This window comes from Giraffa tippelskirchi, chromosome 10 (assembly GCF_054371585.1).
Source record: "Giraffa tippelskirchi isolate mGirTip1 chromosome 10, T2T-mGirTip1v1.2.pri, whole genome shotgun sequence".
In the NCBI taxonomy this organism is placed as follows: Eukaryota; Metazoa; Chordata; class Mammalia; order Artiodactyla; family Giraffidae; genus Giraffa; species Giraffa tippelskirchi.
This window is the reverse complement of record NC_137284.1, coordinates 72,064,890-72,087,971: the sequence shown is the minus strand read 5'-3', so window position 1 is coordinate 72,087,971 and position 23,082 is coordinate 72,064,890. Positions and strand designations below refer to the sequence as shown.

The 23,082-nt window shown below is 37.0% G+C and overlaps 1 protein-coding gene across 4 annotated transcripts in view; it reads right to left on the bottom strand.

Moving 5' to 3' along the window:
* Positions 1 to 23,082, bottom strand: part of LRRC72 (leucine rich repeat containing 72) — a 52,564-nt gene that overhangs the window by 4,851 nt on the left and 24,631 nt on the right. For 2 of the 4 annotated variants that reach the window (XM_081537657.1, XM_081537660.1), the window contains exons 4-7: positions 16,396 to 16,477; positions 15,566 to 15,676; positions 4,646 to 4,735; positions 3,478 to 3,630 (exon numbers count right to left, since the gene is read on the bottom strand). In XM_081537657.1, coding sequence (XP_081393783.1) covers positions 3,478 to 3,630; positions 4,646 to 4,735; positions 15,566 to 15,676; positions 16,396 to 16,477 — 436 coding nt within the window. The remainder of the gene's footprint in view (positions 1 to 3,477; positions 3,631 to 4,645; positions 4,736 to 15,565; positions 15,677 to 16,395; positions 16,478 to 23,082) is intronic. The other 2 variants (XM_081537659.1, XM_081537658.1) reach the window with 2 other exon arrangements.

Here is a 23,082-nt window from a genome sequence, read left to right as displayed (position 1 = left end):
TTATCGTTACCATCTTTCAAATTCCATATATATGCATTAGTATACTGTATTGTTGTTTTTCTTTCTGGCTTACTTCACTCTGTATAATGGGCTCCAGTTTCATCCATCTCAGTAGAACCGATTCAAATGTATTTTTTTAATGGCTGAGTAATATTCCATGTCACTAGTTTTCAAATTGATTTATAGGATCCTTTGATATAATGGGCATTAACTTTTGCCTATTGTATATATTGCAAATATTTCTTCCAGTTGTGGTTTTTAATTTTATTCCTGAGATTTGAAGAAATTTCAAGTTGTCCTTGCTTCTCAAGCTATTTGGAATACAATTGATTTCTTTCTCAATTTAGAGTGAAGAGTAATCAAAATGTGGTATTACAATTGCTTTATAAACATTTTCATCTATAGTTTATTTCCAATGAAAGAATTTATCATCCTCAATGTTCCCATCACAGTAAGAACAAATATAGAAACTATAAAACTATAAGGCACAATTTTAAGAGCTTATATAGGGAGTTCTATTAAGTTCATTATGAATGTTTGGTTTGTGGAAAATGAGGAGATTGGTAAATTAATTAGGATCATGCTGCCAATTTTGGGGCGAGTTGTAGTCAACTTTTCTATGAATCAAGAATGTGGATTAAGAAGAAAGATTTCAAATGCAATGAAATACTCTCTCTATCCTTTCTTCCCTAATTTTGTTTTTGGAGATTCGATATGAAAGAAATGTAAAGCTCTAAAGGTAGTAGTCAGCTCTTCACACTTGGAAAATACTCTGGGCATGATAAACAGATGGGGGTGGCCTTATATTTCTTGTTAATAGGTGCATTAGTTGTTTCTAAGAGTGGGGATTTTCTATCCAGAGGTTCCTTTTCTACTACAGCATGGGTTATCCCCCCGCCCCCCACTAATCCAGTAGCATTTAGTTTGAGTATTAGCTTTTACATGAACTAAAAGAAAAACCAAGTGGCTAACCAATAGAACAGTCCAACTTATCATGCAGTTGTTATGTGTCAGATCAGGTGTTGCAGTGGTTTGCGTAATAAGCATCCTAACAGTCAAAAGAAGATATCACCCCCATTTTAAAAATCAGGAGGTTGAAGCAAATTCATGTCCAAAACAAAACGTGTAATTACTAGCAGAGCTGGTGTTTAGATCCAGGAGAATCTGATCCTAAAACGTGTTTCTTGCCTCTACACTGGTTGTTATCCTTGCAGGAGTATGCATCAGAATCACCTGAAAGGCTTGTTAAAACAGCTTCCTGGGTCAACCCTGAGTGTCTAATTCAATAGATGTTGTTTGGGACAAGAATGTGCATCTGCAGCAAGTTACTAAATGATGCTGCTGCTGATTTGGGGGACCACACTTTGATAATCATTGCTTTACACTATAGCCTTCTGCATCCAGGACATGTCCTCCAGGTATTTTTTCTATTCTATGGGATATATAGGGGATTGAGGAATATGTCAAATTATACTATGTGGAAACAATCATACAAATCGAGGCATTCTATAATGTAACTGGCCTGGTCCCTTCAAATAATCATGGGGAAAAAAATGGAGGCTATTTTAAATTAAAAGAGACTGAGATAGTTGGATGGCATCACTGACTCAACGGACATGAGTCTGAGCAAACTCCAGAAGAAGTGAAGGACAGGCAACCATGGCATGCTGCAATCCATGGGGTCGCAAAGAGTTGGACACAACTTATCAACTAAACAACAATGAAGAACCACAACAACCAAACATAATTGTCAACCCTGACTGGATTCTGGTTTGAAAAAGCAGTTGTAGAAGTCATCTTGGAACAAGTGGGAAATTTGAATATGGATTATATATTAAATAACATATAAAAATTAAATGTAAATAAGTTATTTTTCTTAGGTGTGATTATGTCATTGTGGCTCTATAGAAGAATGTCCTTATTTTTTAAATTTATAGGCCAAATTATTTAGGAAGGAAATTTCTTTATGTCTGCTACTGAAGCATTTAAATGGTTCAGCAATACTTGATATTTTTGAGTTTACATAAGAAACCTCATAGATGATGGTGAATATGGTAGAATATTAATTGTTGAATATACATGGACATGTATAAATGTTTAATATTTTTTCAACCATTTCTGTTGGGAAAACTTCATGATAAAAAGTTGACTTTTCATCTTGATTTTTCCATTTTTTTTTATCTTGCTCATTGTTGAATAATAATTTTAGCTGGTTGCAGAATTCTTGGTTGACTATTTCTTTTCTTCAGCATTTTAAAAGTATTAGATCACTGTCTTCTGATTTCCATAATTGTAGTTGAGTGTGTTATAAATCTATAAATTATTCTTTTGTGGGTAATCTACAGTTTTCTCTCTATTTAACCTCATTTTGCCTTTGGTGTGGATATTTGTTGTTGTTTTATGTCTTTTATGTTTTGAATTAATTTTGTCTGGTGAATCTAAGGATTTACAACATTTAACAGATTTGGAAAATTGCCAGCCGTTATCACTTCAAGCATTACCTTCGGTCCAATTTCTCTTATTGGGAGAGATTACAACATTTATTACTGTGGGATTACAACATTTATTACTAAATTTATATAGGAAGTAAACATTATTTCCAAATGTCTCCTTATTGCCTGCTTCTTTTTCTATGCTGTGTTCTGGGTAATTTCTTCAAAACTATTTTCCAATTTAATATTTTTTTCTTTTGTTTCTAGAAAATCTATTTGGTTATTTTTCAAATATATGTTGTCTCATTGGCAAAATGTCATGAGGAAAAGGCTTTTTGTCTTTGCACCATTTTTCATCTCCCCATGTGATACCCGATGGAACAATAACCACTCGGCAACCATGAAGCACATCAAGATCACAGAAGAGAAGGTAGATGTATTCTCAAACACCGGAAACATCATCTAACTTTACACTAACCTTGGACACTTTTTGTTGTGTGAGTAAAGTAAAGCTCTATTTGCCTAAGTCACTGTAGTTGGATTTCTGTTACATACAAGAAAATTAAATTCCAACTAATGAATACATTATTGAAGATATTCAAGTTATACTTACATATGATCATATATGATTACCGTGTATGAGAGTACAGCCAAATAATAATGTTTATTTCTGGATGGGGGAATTGCAATGATCTTTATTTATTTTTAATATTCTTCTATATTATCTAAAACCTACAGCCTTAATTGATGAAATTGTCCAGAGTCATTGGTAATAGTAGCAATTGCAGCTTATTCACTGAGCCCTTTATGCTGTGCTAGATATTGGGGTGTGGACTTCAATGTGTTATCTCATTGTTATCACATTATCTTATATCATTTAATATACACAAATGAAGATGAAGGTTGCATACTTAATTAGGCTAATTAAATTAGAAAATGGTTCAGTATATAAGTGCTTAGCTTACTGTAAATTGAAGTTATTATAATCAAATTAACCAAAGTTTGTGGAGTTTTAATTTCATTTTTTTTTCTTTTTTCAAAATACCTGAAGGTACTCTCTGTGCTGGTTTTTGCTTAAATGGTGATCGAGGATCCCATGAGGCATCTACTTTTCCTCTGAATGCTATTGATTGAACAATATGAGCCTTTTTATGGTTAAAAAGCGTAATCATTGATCTTCTTTCCTTTTCTGTAACTTCTGACAAGTGCGAAAAAGTAATGTTATCGCATAGCATTATAAATAGATATGCAGAGTGAGTCAAAAAATAGAATTTCTGTCAAAAATGGATTTGTCCTAACTACGTTGTATGTGAACATCCTGTCATAATCAATTTGTAAAAACTCTGCCAAGCTAATTCCTTAATCTTACAGGCTCGATGTATGTCCCTCACATCACAGGGCACAGATCTATCTTATCTCATCCAGACATTCTAACACATCACCATGGGTGATCGAAATTACAACTGTGCTACATCTCTTCTTTTCCTCAAGGTTATGAGGAAAAAGAAGAATAAACATAAGGTTTTAATATATCCTCATTAAGAAGTTACTCAGTTACAAATGTTTAAGAATGTTCACATCTGTAGAAAGGTAAGTAGGTAGGTAGGTAAATAGCACTTCTGGGTAAAACAGACCTCAAAAAATGTAAAATATAATGCACTGAGGTTGATTATTTTTTGTGGCTTATACAAATCAGACATACTAGTCTGTCTGCAATGTCTAAAAATATATCACAAAGAGGTTATGATTGATTACATGTTTTAGTATATATATGCATATATATACTTACAGAATTCCAAAGAATATGACTTTTAGAATTTAAATAGGCCTTAAGAGATTTAATCCAATTGTCTCATTTTTGAAATAAAAAATTGAGTGCCAGGGGGTCAGTGAATTAGTATTCAATACATAACTGACAAAAAAAATAAAAAATTTAAAGAGGAATAAAGAAAAACATGTATTATTGACAAAGCTAGAATCAAAAGGAGACCTTTCTCCAGGCTCTGTTAGATGGCCTTTCCTATAAAGTGGTCAACAGATGAGCTCCTAAACTAGAGCAAATTTCATACAGCAAAAATTTCAAAAATAAATAATTGGAAAACTTTCATTTACAAAGACAGTCATTTTCAAAGATCAAAGATCATCAGCATTTTAAACCACTGGGTTATAAGACTGACTCTCCAATATTTCTCTTCAAGAAGAAATGTTCTTACGATTTCGGTCAAGCAACTCAACTCCTGGAAGGTGGTAGATTATATATAGACGATACAGGTTATACTGGCATAAAGGGTTTTGGTAGAGAGCTGCAAAGAAAGAAGCCAAATTAAGATGTCAGATTTTGATATCAGTTTAATTTAGCACATTATAAAATATGAAAAATCCAAAGATTAATATAAAACATAAGTATATGTGAAGCCCTGCTTCACAGACTTTTGGTTTCACCAAACCCTTACCTATTCATTGCAGGACTTACTTTTCCTATCTGTTAAATTCATTCATTCAACAAATATTTTTGGAATGCTTACTATCTTCTACAAACAGTGCTAGGTGCTGAGGATGTATCTGTGACCCAAATCTGCCACAAATGGGAAATTTTTTAACACGTCCATAAATTAATCAGTAAAGGAAGAGCTCAATATCTGCTCTAGAGGGTTCTGGGAAGATTGAAGGAGGAGGAGAAGGGGACAACAGAGAATGAGATAGTTGAATGGCATCATTGTCTTGATGGACGTGAGTTTGAGCAAACTCTGGGAGATGGTGATGGACAGGGAAGACTGGTGTGCTGCAGTCCATGGTGTTGCAGAGTCAGACACGACTGAGCAACTGAACAACAAAAGAGGGTTCTTGCTGCTGCTCTTTATTAAAGGATTTGCTCATTTGGTTCTCTTCTTCCACTCTCAAAGACAACATCTTGGTGTCTGTGAGGAGATGAGCAGAGGTGTGGTACACTGTTTGAATATAGTTTTCTTTCTTGGTTTCACACCATTGTGCCTAGTTCAGAACATGTAAAGCCAGTAGCAGCTTCAGGTCTCAGCAGGAGCAGAGGTGAACAGATACTGGTTTTGCACCCCGCGTACCTCTGGCCAGGCACAGGGGATTCGTATTTCCTTGTGTACAGGTGCTAGGATACCTAAAGAACCATGCTTGCTAATACAGTTGCTGGAGGTGGGAGGCATGCTAATTCAGAAGAACTCCTGGCACTTCTCTCATGACATCCCGTAGGCATCAGAAGATTTAAAAAACTGTATCAACATTTTAAAAATCTTCAACTGGAAGTTGTATTTTATTTTCCACAGAAAAGGTAGAGTATTTTCCCTTTCCTTCTTTAGATAATATTAAGCTGGGTTATTTCGATACAGTCTTATAATTTCCACTTGGATATCTTTAGCTATTGGATTCTGCCTACATGGAATTTCTAGAAAATATTTCTGGAAAATATACCTAGTGAGGAGAACCACTAGATGGCAGTAACAGAAAGAGCTCCAGCTATTGTACAATGAGGCTCATTTAATGTACATTTAGCTGTAGCATTTGACTATTTATAGAATACTAGGTTTGATAAAAGCATGAAAGTATTAAGCACTGTAAACCCAGGAAAAAACTGATTAATATTTATAAAGAAGAGTTTGCAACATAAAGAAGACAGGGCAGAGGGCATGCTTGAAAAACAAACTGTTTAGATAAAAACTGAAGAAGCTAATTATCTGCATGCTTTTTTCTGCAGGAAATAAAACATTCTGATATTTGCTGTATAAACACTAACTTTTCCGGCTAATAAAATCATTATATATAGCTATTCCCTGTGGAAAACATGAGCTTTAGAGGGACTTAAAGCAGGCAATGGAAGACACCTGGTGCATAATAAACAAAAGTTATAAGAGGAAAGGCATCAAAGAAAATGTAGAGCCAGGGGCAACAAGAAAATTTAAAAGAAAGGAAATATGTATGTATTGGGGGAAACTAGAGGAAAAATAAAATGGATATTTTTCAAGATTTCTTAAGTGACAAAACTGGTTTGAATTTTAATCTTAAAAGACAAGGAATTTAATGTAACAAAATAATTATAACTACAGGATGGGGAATAGAACGGATGTATATTAAACCAGTAATAAGGACAGATTTAAAAAGATCCATAGCGATCATGCATTGTAGTTTGAGACAGAAAAAGAAGAAAAACAATCACCTTCAGGAATATAAAAGCAAAGCACTGTCGTTTTTAATGAGAGTTTAGCAGGAAGAAAAATTCACATGCACTTTTGTTCATAAGGCTGCTCTGTGGTTACTGTCTTGGAGAATCACATCTGACACCTCATAACCCTGTCCTACATTGTAGCAGCTGGGAGCAGAGTTTGCCTTTGCATGTGATGTTAGTGTAAAATGTACAAGCATCTTACAATGACGTTTACTTTGGGGATACCTTTCATAGTCTGTTTTCCCTCTGAGAACATTACTACTTAATTCCTTCTCTTGGTGTTCTTCCTAGTGCTTGGTTAACTTACTTCTGTATGTATTTTAATACTTCTGGCTTTAGCTAAACAAATCACCAGATTTGGATTTACTATTATTATATTACTTATTAAAAAGGTGTCATAATACTAAAAACTCGTGCTTATTGTGGTTCAGCATTCATCTCATCATAAAATAAAATCTAAGTGATAGCAAGTCAGAAAACTGGGCTATTAATCTCAGTCTCTAAGTTAACTTTAAAAAATAAAATTAAATAATTTTAAATTATTCTGTTTTTATTATTCACTTTTTTTCTTACTCAAATTTTAGAAGGAAGCAATCTTATTTTTAATTCTTTTTCCCTTCCATACTATTAAGCATTTAATATTTTGGATTTATGAGTTTTGGACTGATGCTACTAAAATTACCATAAATAAAGTTTCTAAGATATGATATCAGTTTCCTGTGTCTGAAAGTTCTGAAAGCCTTTTATGATGTATGGGTACATTCTTTCAGGAACTATGAAGTGAAATTGCTTACACTTTCACTTTCAATAGGTTAATACTGTTTAATCCATCTTCCCTCTAGGCTACTTATAGAGTACACCTTGATGGCGCCAGCACTGTCCTGCTTATCTTAATTTAGGATTCTGAGTCTAAGCAATTTACATCTACCCACTAATATATCAAAATGTTTCTACTACCTTACTGCACAAGCTTGAGCTACACAAGTCACATGTGTGAAGCTATTTATCGAAACAGAAGAGGAAAAAAAAAATTTATCTAAATAATTAGCACCAGTTAATTTTTATTAACTTTTAAAGCAAAATTTAAAATCCCATTTAAATGAACTTGAATATTTTTAAGACCATCTTTGAAGAAAGTTGATGTAATTAATAATGTATCAGCATGCCCATTTTAATAGATGAGGAAATGATATAGAGAAATTAAAAGCAGTTCCATCTGTGCCTGTACAGAGAAGCCTGTGGAAGGAAACTTAGCTGTCAACAATCAGAGGTTCTGGCTCAAGGTTACTTACAAGGTCAGAATCTCCAATGTTACCATTTCATTTTAACTAAAATCTCTGGGCCACAGCTTGTCCTGAATATGGAAGTGATACCTGATTTTTGAAAGACAAACTTGAACTAAAACAGGGGTTAAGAGAGTGAGGGACGCTCTTTCAGGAGAAACAGCAATGAAAGATCCACTTGGCTTTTTTATAGAGTGGACTGTTCTATTGCATTGTATGGGAGAAGTAGTCCTACCTTGAGGGGCATTTCAGGGTAAAGAGTCTCAGATAAAGTAATCATTGAGGGACTTTCCTGGTGGTCTAGTGGTTAAGAATTGGCTTTGCGATGCAGGGGCCATAGGTTCAATCCTTGGTCATCTCAACTAAAAGTTGCAAGTTAAGTTTTATTTGGGGCAAAATGAGGATTGTAGCCTGGGAGACAGCACCTCAGATAGCTCTGAGAGACTGCTCCAAAGAGGTAGTAGGGGAAGATCAATATATAGGATTTTGGTGAAGGGGGAGTTCAATACCATTAAGCATTCATTTTACAAAAAATTTTGTTGCTAGGACCTGATGTCACCATGAAGGGATTTAGTGCTTTTCTAGATATGAGGAGACGCAAGGATTGGGATCATAAAATCTGTTCCTAAAACATCTATCTAAAGACCTGTCCCACCAGATTGCATGGAGCACAGAATGCCTTACTCCACCCTGAACTCTCTCAGGGGGTGTTGAAGGTCAACAGTTTGGGGTTTAGTCTCTGATGGCAATGGTGAATGCCCTTGTTGTTCAGTCATCGGCAACCATCTTGGCAAGTGCCAATTTGTAGTTGACAGTCAGGGAACTAAGATCCCACAAGCCATGGAACAACTAACTAGAGAGTCTGTGCATCATGAGGAAAGATCCCACAAGACACAATGAAGACCCTGTGTGCTACAGCTAAGACCTGACTTGGCCAAGTAAATAAATAAAGAGACCATTGAGACCATGATCCCACAATGACCTCTCAGCATCCCTCTTCACTCCCTGACTATCTGCCATCAGCAGTGGACTGCTGCCAACTGGGGAAGGGCAGGACAGGATATGCTTAAGAGCAGAATCTGTAAAAGCTGGAGATCGCATCTTTGAGAAGGGGCATTTCCTGTCTCCAATGGTGAATCCTTAAAGACTCTGTGAGGAAAGCAAGTCTTAACAATTCTGGAATGTGGGAGTCCAAATATACTTTCTAATAGTGGAGCTTAATGAAACACAGAGACAATTGAAATGAGGAGACTAAAGATTTAGAAATAGAAGAATGGGTTCAGCATTTTGTTGCTGTTGGAATGATTTTTCCATGTAGGCAAAGAGGCAGGGAGCCTAAAGGTCAGTGAAAGTCTGCAGCCACAAAGCAGGTCTTTGACATGTACAGATTTAGAAAGAGTTTGGAGGAGAGAAGGGAAGGAGAAAATGGAGCAAGAGAGGAAGGGTGTGGAAAGGTAGACTGCCTGGAGAGAAAAGGTGTGTCCCTCCTGACTCAGCCTGGAAATCAGGAATTCCAGTTTCCAGGACCTCACACTCTGCAACAGTTTTAGGCCTCCCTGAAGCTCCCAGCCATGTGTCTCCTGGGCAATCTCTCGGTAGTTCTCTTTATAAATGCCAGTGGAGGGTGCAGTGCTGAAATGGATTAGAGGTTTACCCTCCAGGCTATTTTCTCACCCTCTAAAGAACTGATAATTGAAGTGGAATAATAACATTTTAGCATTTCATACAGTTTTACAACTTGAAAAGACAAAATTTTTAACACTTGAAAATACATAGATTTCTCATTTTAGTTAATGAGCTGAGTCTATTCTGTGATTGCAAATGAACCTTATAGAAACTTAATTTGGGGCCATTACTGCACAAATATAATAAGTAGCTAGTAAATGCCAACATTTTTTTTTTTTATAATATCTTTAACCAAAATGGGGTAAGGGTTCAAACTGTGTATTTGGTACCAAAATTTTTCAGAAAATATTTTTTGGGGGAGGGCAATTATGCACAACATTTTCTCCATCTCAAAAAAAAAGATCCTTCTGTAAGATTCTCAGTTATAACAATTTATGCTTATATATAACGAATTACATCACTGTGACTTTAAGTAGAGGTCACTTAAAACGTTTTGACAGGCAATGGTATGGACCTTATACCACGAGGCTGAGCTAATAGACTTTCAGAGAGCAGAAAAATCACTCCTGCACCCCACCTCAGGGCTGACACTACTCTGTGCCCACACAGAGGCTTCGTATGGGAAGCAGGTACTGAACTCAATTTCAGACACCATTCACACTCAGCCCGTCCCCTGCCCCCACCAGGCACTTCTGTTTAGAGCATAACCTTGTTGACTATGATGGGGCAACCTTGAGTGCTAACCTCCAAATCTTGCCTTGTAAAATGCTGCTGCTGCTGCTGCTGCTGCTAAGTCGCTTCAGTCATGTCCGACTCTGTGCGACCCCATAGATGGCAGCCCACCAGGCTCCCCCATCCCTGGGATTCTCCAGGCAAGAACACTGGAGTGGGTTGCCATTTCCTTCTCCAGTGCATGAAAGGGCCTTGTAAAATAAATTTGCTTAAATTATTGAGTTCTTATATTTGGCAAACTGTCCAATTAGTTTTGCATTCAGGCGCTTCAGGTCTCCAGGAAATACTTAGGTTGACTGTTATAAAACCGTCAGCTCCATACAGATCCAGATAGAGTCTTTCTTGTTTACCTTTATGTCCCCATCTGGAAGAGTGTCACTCAGTGAATGCATGATAAATATTTATGGAATGAATGATAAACAAAAGAAGCACAGTATGAGTTTAAGTTTTAAAGCTCTGAGCCCTGCATTTCTACCATTAAAGAGGGAATAATTCTAATCACATCATGCTAATCACATCATTTGACTGTTACAAAGATTTAAATGAGAATATTATAAGAAAGTATTTTCCAAACATTCAAACCTGTTGTTATTATAATGATTATTATTTAAAATATCCATTAAAAAAAATCTCTTTACCAGTAAGCAGAATTCCTAGACCATGTGCATCTTAATTCATTATCTAACTTTACACAATTAATAGTAAAATAATATTTTTGTTGTTACTCCTTCAAACCAGTAAATGCTTTTTAAAAACAAGTTTTACACGGAGTTCCCTGATGGCCTAGTAGTTAAGATTCCAGGCTTTTACTGCCATGATCTGGGTTCAGTCCCTGGTCAGGAAACTGTGAGATTCCACAAGCCAAACGGAACAGTCAAAAGAAAGAAAAAAGAAAGGAAAAAAACCCACATATTTTACAGAATTAGTTTACTATTTGAAGCAATCCTGAGAGGTAGCTATTAGCCCATTTTACAGAAAAGTGAAGGTAAGGTAGAGTAGATCTTGCATAACCAGTCTCTTAATCACAGAAGCACCTGTTCACACAGAAGGGCCAGATACATATATGCACATCAATCCTGATAAGTCTTTAACAGACCTTATCACATCTCAAAAATGAGCACTGAATTCTCATGAACTTAGAGAAATCTTCATAGTTAGATTTAAAGAACCTACCTATAAGCACGTAAATAATTTCTCCTTACAATAGATATAACTAATCAACACTGAAAATGTTTGAAAACTTTAATAACTATATATTGATCTGATCAAGACCTCCACCAACAACAGTAGTTTACACATATTTAAAGCACTGTCTCAGGCAATTCTGAGAAAATAATACAAAATAAATAGGGGGAAAGAAAACATCTATTTTTTGACACTGTGTAAAGAAGTTTCAAACCCTGTAATCTGAAAACCCATTCACTGCTCTGACTCTTTTCCCTTGGTCCACCTAGACACATTTGTTCTGAATTGCCATCATGTACCAGTTTATTTACTCTTCAATACTAAAAGCTTATTGAGAGTAGGAACTGTTATTATTTATTTTTCCAACCCATCTCACAGTTTCTTCAAATACCGAGGCCAGTTCCTGGTTATCTATGAATTAAGTTTGTGGTTCATCCAATGGAAAACTTTCATTAAAATAAGCTCTTTTGTGGGGGGTTGGTGGATGTCAGCTTTATTAATATAATTTCCATATGACCAGCTTCACTAATTTTAAAAACACAATTCATAGTTTTTAGTATATTCACAGAATTGTGCAACCATTGTTGTTGTTGTTCAGTCACTCAGTCATGTTCGACTCTTTGCAACCCCATGGACTGTAGCACGCTAGGCTTCCCTGTCCTTCACTATCTCCCAGAGTTTGCTCAAACTCATGTCCACTGAGTCAATGATGCCATCCAACCATCTCATCCTCTGTCATCCCCTTCTCCTCCTGCCTTCAATCTTTCCCAGCATCAGGGTCTTGTCCAATGAGTCAGTTCTGCCCATCAGGTGGCCAAAGTATTGGAGCTTCAGCTTCAGCATCAGTCCTACCAATGAATATTCAGGACTGATTTCCTTTAGAATGGATTGGTTGGATCTCCTTGCAGTCCAAGGGACTCTTGAGAGTCCTCTCCAATACCACAGTTCAAAAGCATCAGTTTTTCTGCACTCAGCTTTCTTTATGTTCCAACTCTCACATCCATATGTGACTACTGGAAAAGCCACAGCTTTGACTAGACTGACCTTTGTTGGCAAAGTAATGTCTCTGCTTTTTATTTTTTATTTATTTATTTTTTTATAAATTTATTTATTTTAGTTGGGGGCTAATTACTTTACAATATTGTAATAGTTTTTGCCATACATTGACATGAATCAGCCATGGGTTTACATGTGTTCCCCTTCCTGGACCCCCCACCCACCTCCCTCCCCATCCCATCCTTCTGGATCATCCCATTGCCCCGGCCCTGAGCCCTTGTCTCATGCATCGAACATGGAATGGTGTTCTGTTTCACATATGATAATATACATGTTTCAATGCTATTCTCCCAGAACGTCCCACCCTCACCTTCTCCCTCAGAGTCCATAAAATTGTTCCATGCATCTGTGTCTCTTATTCTGTCTCGCATATAGGGTTATCGTTACCATCTTTCAAATTCCATATATATGCATTAGTATACTGTATTGTTGTTTTTCTTTCTGGCTTACTTCACTCTGTATAATGGGCTCCAGTTTCATCCATCTCAGTAGAACCGATTCAAATGTATTTTTTTAATGGCTGAGTAATATTCCATTGTGTATATGTACCACAGCTTCCTTATCCATTCGTCTGCTGATGGACATCTAGGTTGCTTCCATGTCTTGGCTATTGTAAACAGTGCTGCGATGAACATTGGGGTACACGCGTCTCTTTCAATTCTGGTTTCCTCGGTGTATATGCCCAGCAGTGGGATTGCTGGGTCATATGGCAGTTCTATTCCCAGCTTTTTAAGGAATCTCCACACTGTTCTCCATAGTGGCTGTACTAGTTTGCATTCCCACCAACAGTGTAAGAGGGTTCCCTTTTCTCCACACCCTCTCCAGCATTTATTGCTTGTAGACTTTTGGATAGCAGCCATTCTGACTGGTGTGAAATGATACCTCATTGTGGTTTTGATTTGCATTTCTCTAATAATGAGTGATGTTGAGCATCTTTTCATGTGTTTGTTAGCCATCTGTATGTCTTCTTTGGAGAAATGTCTGTTTAGTTCTTTGACCCATTTTTTGATTGGGTCGTTTATTTTTCGGGAATTCAGCTGCAGAAGTTGCTTGTATATTTTTGATATTAATTGTTTGTCTGTTGCTTCATTTGCTATTATTTTCTCCCATTCTGAAGGCTGTCTTTTCACCTTGTTTATAGTTTCCTTTGTTGTGCAAAAGCGTTTAATTTTAATTAGGTCCCATTTGTTTATTTTTGCTTTTATTTCCAATATTCTGGGAGGTGGGTCATGGAGGATCCTGCTGTGATTTATGTCGGAGAGTGTTTTGCCTATGTTTTCCTCTAGGAGTTTTATTGTTTCTGGTCTTACGTTTAGATCTTTAATCCATTTTGAGTTTATTTTTGTGTACGGTGTTAGGAAGTGTTCTAGTTTCATTCTTTTACAAGTGGTTGACCAGTTTTCCCAGCACCATTTGTTAAAGAGATTGTCTTTTCTCCATTGTATATTCTTGCCTCCTTTGTCGAAGATAAGGTGTCCATATGTGCGTGGGTTTATCTCTGGGCTTTCTATTTTGTTCCATTGATCTATATTTCTATCTTTGTGCCAGTACCATACTGTCTTGATGACTGTGGCTTTGTAGTAGAGCCTGAAGTCAGGCAGGTTGATTCCTCCAGTTCCATTCTTCTTCCTCAAGATTGCTTTGGCTATTCGAGGTTTCTTATATTTCCATACAAATTGTGAGATGATTTGTTCCAGTTCTGTGAAAAATACCATTGGTAGCTTGATAGGGATTGCATTGAATCTATAGATTGCTTTGGGTAGTATACTCATTTTCACTATATTAATTCTTCCAATCCATGAACACGGTATATTTCTCCATCTGTTTGTGTCCTCTTTGATTTCTTTCATCAGTGTTTTATAGTTTTCTATATATAAGTCTTTTGTTTCTTTAGATAGATATATTCCTAAATATTTTATTCTTTTTGTTGCAATGGTGAATGGTATTGTTTCCTTAATTTCTCTTTCTGTTTTCTCATTATTGGAGTATAGGAATGCAAGGGATTTCTGTGTGTTAATTTTATATCCTGCAACTTTACTATATTCATTGATCAACTCTAGTAATTTTCTAGTATGTCTCTGCTTTTTAATATGCTGTCTAGGTTGGTCATAGCTTTCCTTCCAAGGAGCAAACATCTTTTAATTTCATGGCTGCAGTCACCATCTGCAGGGATTTTGGAGCCCAAGGACATAGTCTGTCACTGTTTCCATTGTTTCCCCATCTATCTGCTATGACGTGATGGGACTGGATGCCATGATCTTCATTTTTTGAATATTGAGTTTTAAGCCAACTTTTTCACTCTCCTCTTTCACTTTCATCAAGAGGCTCTTTAGTTCTTCTTCACTTTCTGCCAGAAGGGTGGTGTCATCTGCATATCTGAGGTTACTGACATTTCTCCTGGCAATCTTGATTCCAGCTAGTGATTTATCCAGCCTGGTATTTTGCATGATGTGCAACCATTACCACCTTCAATTTTAGAGCATTTTCATCACCCCAAAAAGAAATTCCAGGCTGTCACTCCACAGACCCTCATCCCCCAACCCTGGGTAAACACTAATCTATTTAAAAACAGTTACCTCTCAGTGTTGCTATCTTGGTTGATGTGCCCATTCTGGACATTTATATGAACAAGTGGAATCATATAATAAATGCAAAAACTTCCTTTTGAGGTAAAAACCAAAAACGCAGATGTAACATGTAACACTTTTTTGGGTCACTTTTGTCATTTTCATACTGTATCATTTCACAAAAGTTTTTTCTACCTATTGTTCTTTTTTTTATTTTATTTATTTTATTTTTTTTTATAAATTTATTTATTTTAGTTGGGGACTAATTACTTTACAATATTGTAATAGTTTTTGCCATACATTGACATGAATCAGCCATGGTACCTATTGTTCTTTTGAAAATGTATTTTTAAAGAGATTAAGATCTAGTCTTGTTTTCAGGAACATTTAAGTAGTTTTGTTAAAAAGTAGTTTTGATCTAATTTAAATTCAAAACATGAAATAGTGTGTTATCAATTTTAAGTTATGGACATATAAAGTGCAGATTAATACTTAGGGTCTTCAGATTTAGCATTCCCTTTAATTCTTTTACTGTTGCGTCAAGGTTTATTAACTCATTGTGATGTAGCAGGAGTATATGCAATGAAGGCAAATAGTGCAGGCCTGAAAAAAATAAAATATTTGTGTAAGATTTAAAACATTTTTTTAAATGAATAAAAATGTTTTGTACTACACCTCTTTGTATCTCATGATAATAGTATAGCAAGTACTTTAATACCTGGCTTGTAATTATCAGTTTAGAGATAGTTGCAGATACAAAATTAACTCATAGTGAAACACAGATTTGACTGGGAAAAAATATAACCAGTAAAAACATTTAAGATTATTTATGAAGTCATTATTTTTATTAATGCTCCCAAATATTGTTAAAAACTTTGGTTCCACAATATCTAGTTTGTGTCCAATGATGCAGCAGAATGGCAAAGTTTTTATGTTAAAAAAAAAGATTCTTTAACATCTTGGATAAGACATATGATCATACTGAGCTAAAACCATAATCAAACAGCACATTTTAAATGAAATATACATAAGAACATTAAAAATAACAGTTTCCACCATATATTTTCAACGGAAATGTTAAAACAGATTTTTTCATGCCATTAGCAATACCATGCATGTGTATGTGCTAAATCGCTTCAGTTATGTTCAACTCTTTGTATTGTAGCTCTTATGGACTGTAGTCCACCAGGCTTCTCTGTCCATAGGATTCTACAGGCAACAATACTGGAGTGGGTTGCCATGTCCTCCTCAGCAATACCATAGTTGAAAGTTATTAGTTAATTGAAAATCTATTCAATTAAAAGAGAAAATTTAAGACATACCTTCTATATCAAATATTGCATTGTTGTTTAGATATAGTTCTGCCAGACAATAGTTTCTGGTTAGAAATGTTATTCCATGGAGCTGAAAACGAGAGTTAGAGAACAATATACTTCCTACAATACTTACACATAATTATACGCACATCTATAAATTTAGTTAGGAGCTAACATTTGCTGTTTTTATTAATTATCTGCAACCTCTTGGCCTGGGCTACTGAATTGCCTTTAAAGGTACACGTGATAAAAAGAGTGTGTGGCCACAGGACTGGAAAAGGTCAGTTTTCATTCCAATCCCAAAGAAAGGCAATGCCAAAGAATGCTCAAACTACCGCACAATTGCACTCATCTCACATGCTAGTAAAGTAATGCTCAAAATTCTCCAAGCCAGGCTTCAGCAATACGTGAACCGTGAAATTCCAGATGATCAAGCTGGATTTAGAAAGGGCAGAGGAACCAAAGATCAAATCGCCAACATCCATTGGATCATCAAAAAAGCAAGAGAGTTCCAGAAAAACATTTACTTCTCCTTTATTGACTATGCCAAAGCTTTGACTGTGTGGATCACAAGAAACTGTGGACAATTCTTCAAGAGATGGGAATACCAGACCACCTGACCTGCCTCTTGAGAAATCTGTATGCAGGTCAAGAAGCAACAGTCAGAACTGGACATGGAACTACAGACTGGCTCCAAATCGGGAAAGGAGTACATCAAGGCTGTATATTGTCACCCTGCTTATTTAACTTACATGCAGAGTACATCATGAGAAATGCTGGACTGGATGAAGCACAAGCTGGAAGCAAGATTGCCAGGAGAAATATCAATAACCTCAGATATGCAGATGACACCACCCTTATGGCAGAAAGCAAAGAAGAACTAAAGAGCCTCTTGATGAAAGTGAAAGAGGAAAATGAAAAATTTGGCTTAAAACTCAACATTCAGAAAACTAAGATCATTGCTTCTGGTCCTCAGTTCATGGCATATAGATGGGGAAACAATGGAAACAGTGAGAGACTTTATTTGGGGGGGCTCAAAATCACTGCAGATGGTGACTACAGCCATGAAATTAAAAGACACTTGCTCCTTAGAAGAAAAGCTGTGACGAACCTAGACAGCATATTAAAAAACAGAGACATTATTTGGCCAACAAAAGTCTGTCTAGTCAAAGCTATGGTTTTCCAGTAGTCATGTACGGATGTGAGAGTTGGATTATAAAGAAAGCTGAGCGCCAAAAAATTGATGCTTTTGAATTGTGGTGTTGGAGAAGACTCTTGAGAGACCCTTGGACTGCAAGAAGATCCAACCAGTCCATCCTAAAGGAAAGCAGTCCTGAATGTTCATTGGTAGGACTGATGTTGAAGCTGAAGCTCCAATACTTTGGCCACCTGATGGGAAGAACTGACTTCTTGGAAAAGACCCTGATGCTGGGAAAGATTGAAGGTGGGAGGAGAAGGGGATGACAGAGGATGAGATGGTTGGATGGCATCACCGACGCAATGGACATGAGTTTGAGCAAGCTCGGAAGTTGGTGCTGGACAAAGAAGCCTAGGGTGCTGCACAAAGAAGCCTAGGGTGCTGCAATCCATGGGGTTGCAAAGAGTCAGACACGACTGAGTGACTGAACTGAACTAGCTGACTTAATACAAACTTTTCTTACCACATCTCCTCTAAACTGTGTGGTTTTCAAAGTTTCTGGAATCTGGTCCAGCCCTTTTGCTTCGAAAACCTTTCCTACAGTTCTGCTCCATGTCATAGCACTGGATTTGGCTCCATATCCACTAATTCATCATCACATATTATTAAGTGGCTATTATGTGCCAAGGGCTCCCTCCTCAGATAATGCTGAGCAGTTTCTGCATCTGTGTATGAGTCATGATTTCTCTTTGCCTGAATGGCTTTTCTTCCTGGTACATTTCTGATTATTCCCAAGGATCTGCCCTAGGCTGGCAATGCCTCTCCCATCATGCCTCAGCAGGCTGCCACAACACGTTTCCACTGCTCCAGAGATTCATTGAGACCATTCTTTGATCTCTTTGCATCTCACTTCTGTCTTCTTGCTTTGTTTTGACCCACATTTTGTTTCTCTAAACTTCCACCTGCTCCAGGACTTTGAGTCAGATTTCGTGAGAGATGGTTTAATTCAGTAGTTAAATGCTCTACGTGCCACCCACCCACCCTTCTGCTGAGGTATACCTTCCCCCTCATACCACTGTTCCACCCTCTGGCTCCCCCAGAAGGCCTAATTCTGAATTCTCTTTCTTTATGCCCCTATCTATGAGCCATCTCCCTTTCTCGGGCTCACTGTCCTTCATATCAACAGATCTCAGTTGAGCCAAGGACTCTATAATCTGAATACATTCAGGAGATCAGACCCAGGGCTAACAGCTCAACTGGCCACCGTCTCCAAGGAGCAGACAAGGTACAGCACAATCCTCTTACTTTACAGTTCATCTTTCTTTAGTAAGTCCTTTCCTGATAACTCCTAATCCCATGAACCTTCCTTTTCTTGACCACATCCCACACTTTCTTAGACTTGTGCAATTACTTGATCACTGGTTTTGTGTCTTTCTTAAGGAAAGAAACCATGTTTCTTCAGTCTCTGATCCTTTCCATCTCTCCATCCTCCTAACTACATGGTGAAGTGGGATCTTACTTTCAAGATGAGATTAGAAATTTGGTGTGCTATATGAATTGGAAATAGTCAAAAGCACTCTTGATTAATTCCTCTAATGAACAATTATGGTACATAATAGGAGTATTTAACTCTGATCTGAATTCAAAAATATTTGTTACCCTGCAAGGAGAACCCCAATACTTTTAAAAAACTATATTGACTTTATAACCCTGATAAAATTTGACAGATTTGTTTGAGTTATGAGGATGAGACATGGTAGAGTCACAGGGTGGGGCAGGTAAGTTCTAAAAGCAGAGCTTAGGTTAAATGTGAACAATGCTCACTTTACAGCTTAATACAGGATGTAGCAGGGAGAAGAATCTCATGAAATAGTTTTGATCGAGTGCTTACTGGTTTATATATACAGAAATAAGAGTTCATGATTGTAAATTAGTTTTATATGTTTATTAAAATCTATCACAGGATATACTGTCATCAGTTAAATAAAACTGTTTTAACTTTTGATGGATTGATTCAGGTAGACAGATCCAACTTATCTGGCTTAGTGAGGATTTATTAGAAATTTTACTCATGCCCTCTCATAACTCAAAAAGGCTATTTTAGGTTTATATTCAAAGTTTGAAAATGGGTTTCCTTAGTGAATTTAATTTTTCTTATATTTGCAACAGTCCTAAATTATGAATCTATAAAATGCACATGTGCTGCTCAATCTCATTGTCTTGCAGTCTTATCTGTACCTAATTACATCAGCACTTGTGCAGGAGAAACACTAGCAACTTCACTTCAGCTTTTTGAGAGAAGCCAAGTTTGTGCCAAGTAGGAGAGACCATCGACACAGTGACGGGTGGGTCCCAGTTGCTTCCTATCCCTTCCACTATTCCTGCTAACCTCCTGACAGCCACTCATTACCTTTTTGTCCTTCCCCTCAGCAATCCTTAATCTAATGATAGCCACACTTAACATCAGCATAGAAAGAGAACACTAGGGCAAATCATGACTTTTTCTTCTCTTTTTTTCCCCCAGTTGCCTGCCCAACATTGGCAGAACATTACTAGTTAGTTGAGGTTTTAATTTCTCTTGCATTATGCATTAATACAAGAATACTAATAATCTCAAACCATTTCATCTTGATTACAGAGTAATAATTTTCTCAAGAGCGTTAACATCTTTGGACCATAATTATTGGAATTTTAAGATTGCACTACTTGTTGGGATGAAATGATTTGGGGGAAATGGAGTGAAAAGAGATAAAGCCAGATCATGAGGACCTTGGGAAACTATTAAAAGATTTTGTACGGAGAAGTGTTATTGACCAGTTTTATTTTGGAAAGAAAATGGCAGGAAAGAGTACTGTTTATAAGAGACAGTAATGGCAAGTTCTGTTCAGTTCAGTTCAGTCGCTCAGTCATGTCTGACTCTTTGCGACCCCATGAACCATAGCACGCCAGATGCTTCTGAACTGTGGTGTTGGAGAAGACTCTTGAGAGTCCCTTGGACTGCAAGGAGATCCAACCAGTCCATCCTAAAGGAGATCAGTCCTGTGTGTTCATTGGAAGGACTGATGCTGAAGCTGAAACTCCAATACTTTGGCCACCTAATGTGAAGAGCTGACTCATTGGAAAAGACTCTGATGCTGGGAAAGATTGAGGGTAGGAGAAGGAGACAACAGAGGATGAGATGGTTGGATGGCATTACTGACTCAATGGACATGGGTTTGGGTGGACTCCGGGAGTTGGTGACTGTAATAGTAACACCATTTAACAAAAAATGGTATTTATGCTAATTCAAAAGAATATATGGATCCCAGAGTACAGTAATGACAGTGGAAGATCAAAGTAGCGGAAATCGGGAGATAGTTCCAAGGTAAAATTCATAGGACCTTATAAACATTGCAATGTACCAAGTTGCTGAAGTTAAGATCCAGGAATGGGAGTTGAAAGACTTGCTGATTATTTTGACACTCAAACCATTGTTAAAGTAAAACATTATTACAATTTTCCCCTTAGAAAAATCTACACTACCAATTTTAAGGATTGCCATAAAATTTAAATTAGAATGTGACATTTCACAAATTATATCAAAACCTCAGATATGCAGATGATACCACTCTAATGGCAGAAAGCAAAGTGGAACTGAAGAGCCTCTTGATGAGAGTGAAAAAGCAGAGTGAAAAAGCTGGCTTAAAACTCAGCATTCAAAAAACTATGATCATGGGATCCAGTCCCATCATGGCAAATAAATGGGGAAAAAGTGGAAACAGTGACAGATTTGGGGTTCCAAAATTACTGTGGATAGTGACTGCAGCCATGAAATTAAAAGACGCTTGCTCCTTGGAAGAAAAGATATGATAAACCTAGACAGCATATTCAAAAGCAGAGACATCACTTTGCTGACAAAGGCCCACATGTATCATAGTTTTTCCAGGAGTCATGTACAGATGTGACAGATGGACCATGAAGAAGGCTGACCACTGGAGAAGACTCTTGAGAGTCCCTTGGACAGCAAGGAGATCCAACCAGTCAATCCTAAAGGAAATCAGTCCTGAATATTCATTGGAAGGACTGATGCTGAAGCTCCAATACTTTGGCCATCTGATGTGAAGAGCCGACTCATTGGAAAAGACTCTGATGCTGGGAAAGATTAAGGGCAAGAGGACAAGGGAGAGACAGAGGCTGAGATGGTTGGATGGCATCACTCATCATCATTAAATGGACATAAGTTTGAGCAAACTCCAGGAGATAGTGAAGTACAGGGAAGCCTGGCATACTGCAGTCCATGGAGTGGTGGAGAGTCAGATGCGACTTAATGACTAAACAAGACCAACATATCTTAGCTCAGGGTTTGGCACATAGCAAGTGGTCAATAAACAATAGCTGCTACTATTTACTATCTAACCATTATTACTTTTGATAGAGTTGAGAGCACTTACGTTTAAGACAAAGCTCTTATGGGTAACCACTGATGTACTAGCGGGGAAATTTTTATGCCAGCATGATTTTAAAATTAAGGAGGCATAGTTTTAGGGCAAGACTTCTCAGCCTTTACAACTATCAACATTTGAGGTCAGATAAATCTTTGTTGGGGTTGGTGGAATTGCTCTGTGGATTGTAGTATGGCTGGCAGCATACCTAACCTCTATCTACTAGAAGTCACTAGCATACACACCCCAGTTGTGAAAATAAAAAACGTCTCCAGACATTGCCGCATATTCCCCTTCTGTGTGTGAGGTAGGAGAGGGGTTGCAAAGTCATTCCTGATTGGGAACTACTGATTTAGACTCAAGGGAAAAGTCATATCTTTTAAATATTTATTATGACCCAGGCACTAAGCTAGATGTTTTCATCAATGTCATCTGACTCTTACAGTAGCCCATAGTATTTGTTTTATTCCTTTATTTTTTTTACCTAGGAGAAAACTGAGGCTTAGAGAAGTTAAACAGTTTCTCAAGATAACAAAGCAAGTGTTCAAACCCAAGACTGTCTGACTCTCAGATCAAAAGTTGGCATATAGTACATCATAATGTGGTTCATTAAATTGGGTGAATTTCCACATAAACCATCCAGAGACATTAACTTGAGTATAATTTCAAGTATTGGAATGATATATTATTAGTTTTAGTAATGGAAAATATGGAGTAATAAAAAATATTCCACAATTAATTTTTTTCTACTATGTCAGCAATAACCAAAAAACATGTTTAAAATGTGCTCAAAAATATTTGGCATCAAATGAGAAAAAAGAAGAGAACTATAATAATCTCTAAATATATACACATATGGCAAAGTACTAATGTCTTCTGAAGATACATATATATGTGATATTTACATAGATATATGGGCCTCCCAGGTGGCGCTAATGGTGAAAAAAAAAACCTGCTTGCCAACACAGGAGACATAAGAGAGGTGGGTTTAATACCTGGCTAGGGAAGATCCCCTGGAGGAGGGTATGGAAACTCACTCCAGTATTATTGCCTGGAGAACCCCATGAACAGAAGACCCTGGCGGGCAATAGTCCATGGGGTCGCAGAGTCGGACATGACAGAGGCAATTTAGCA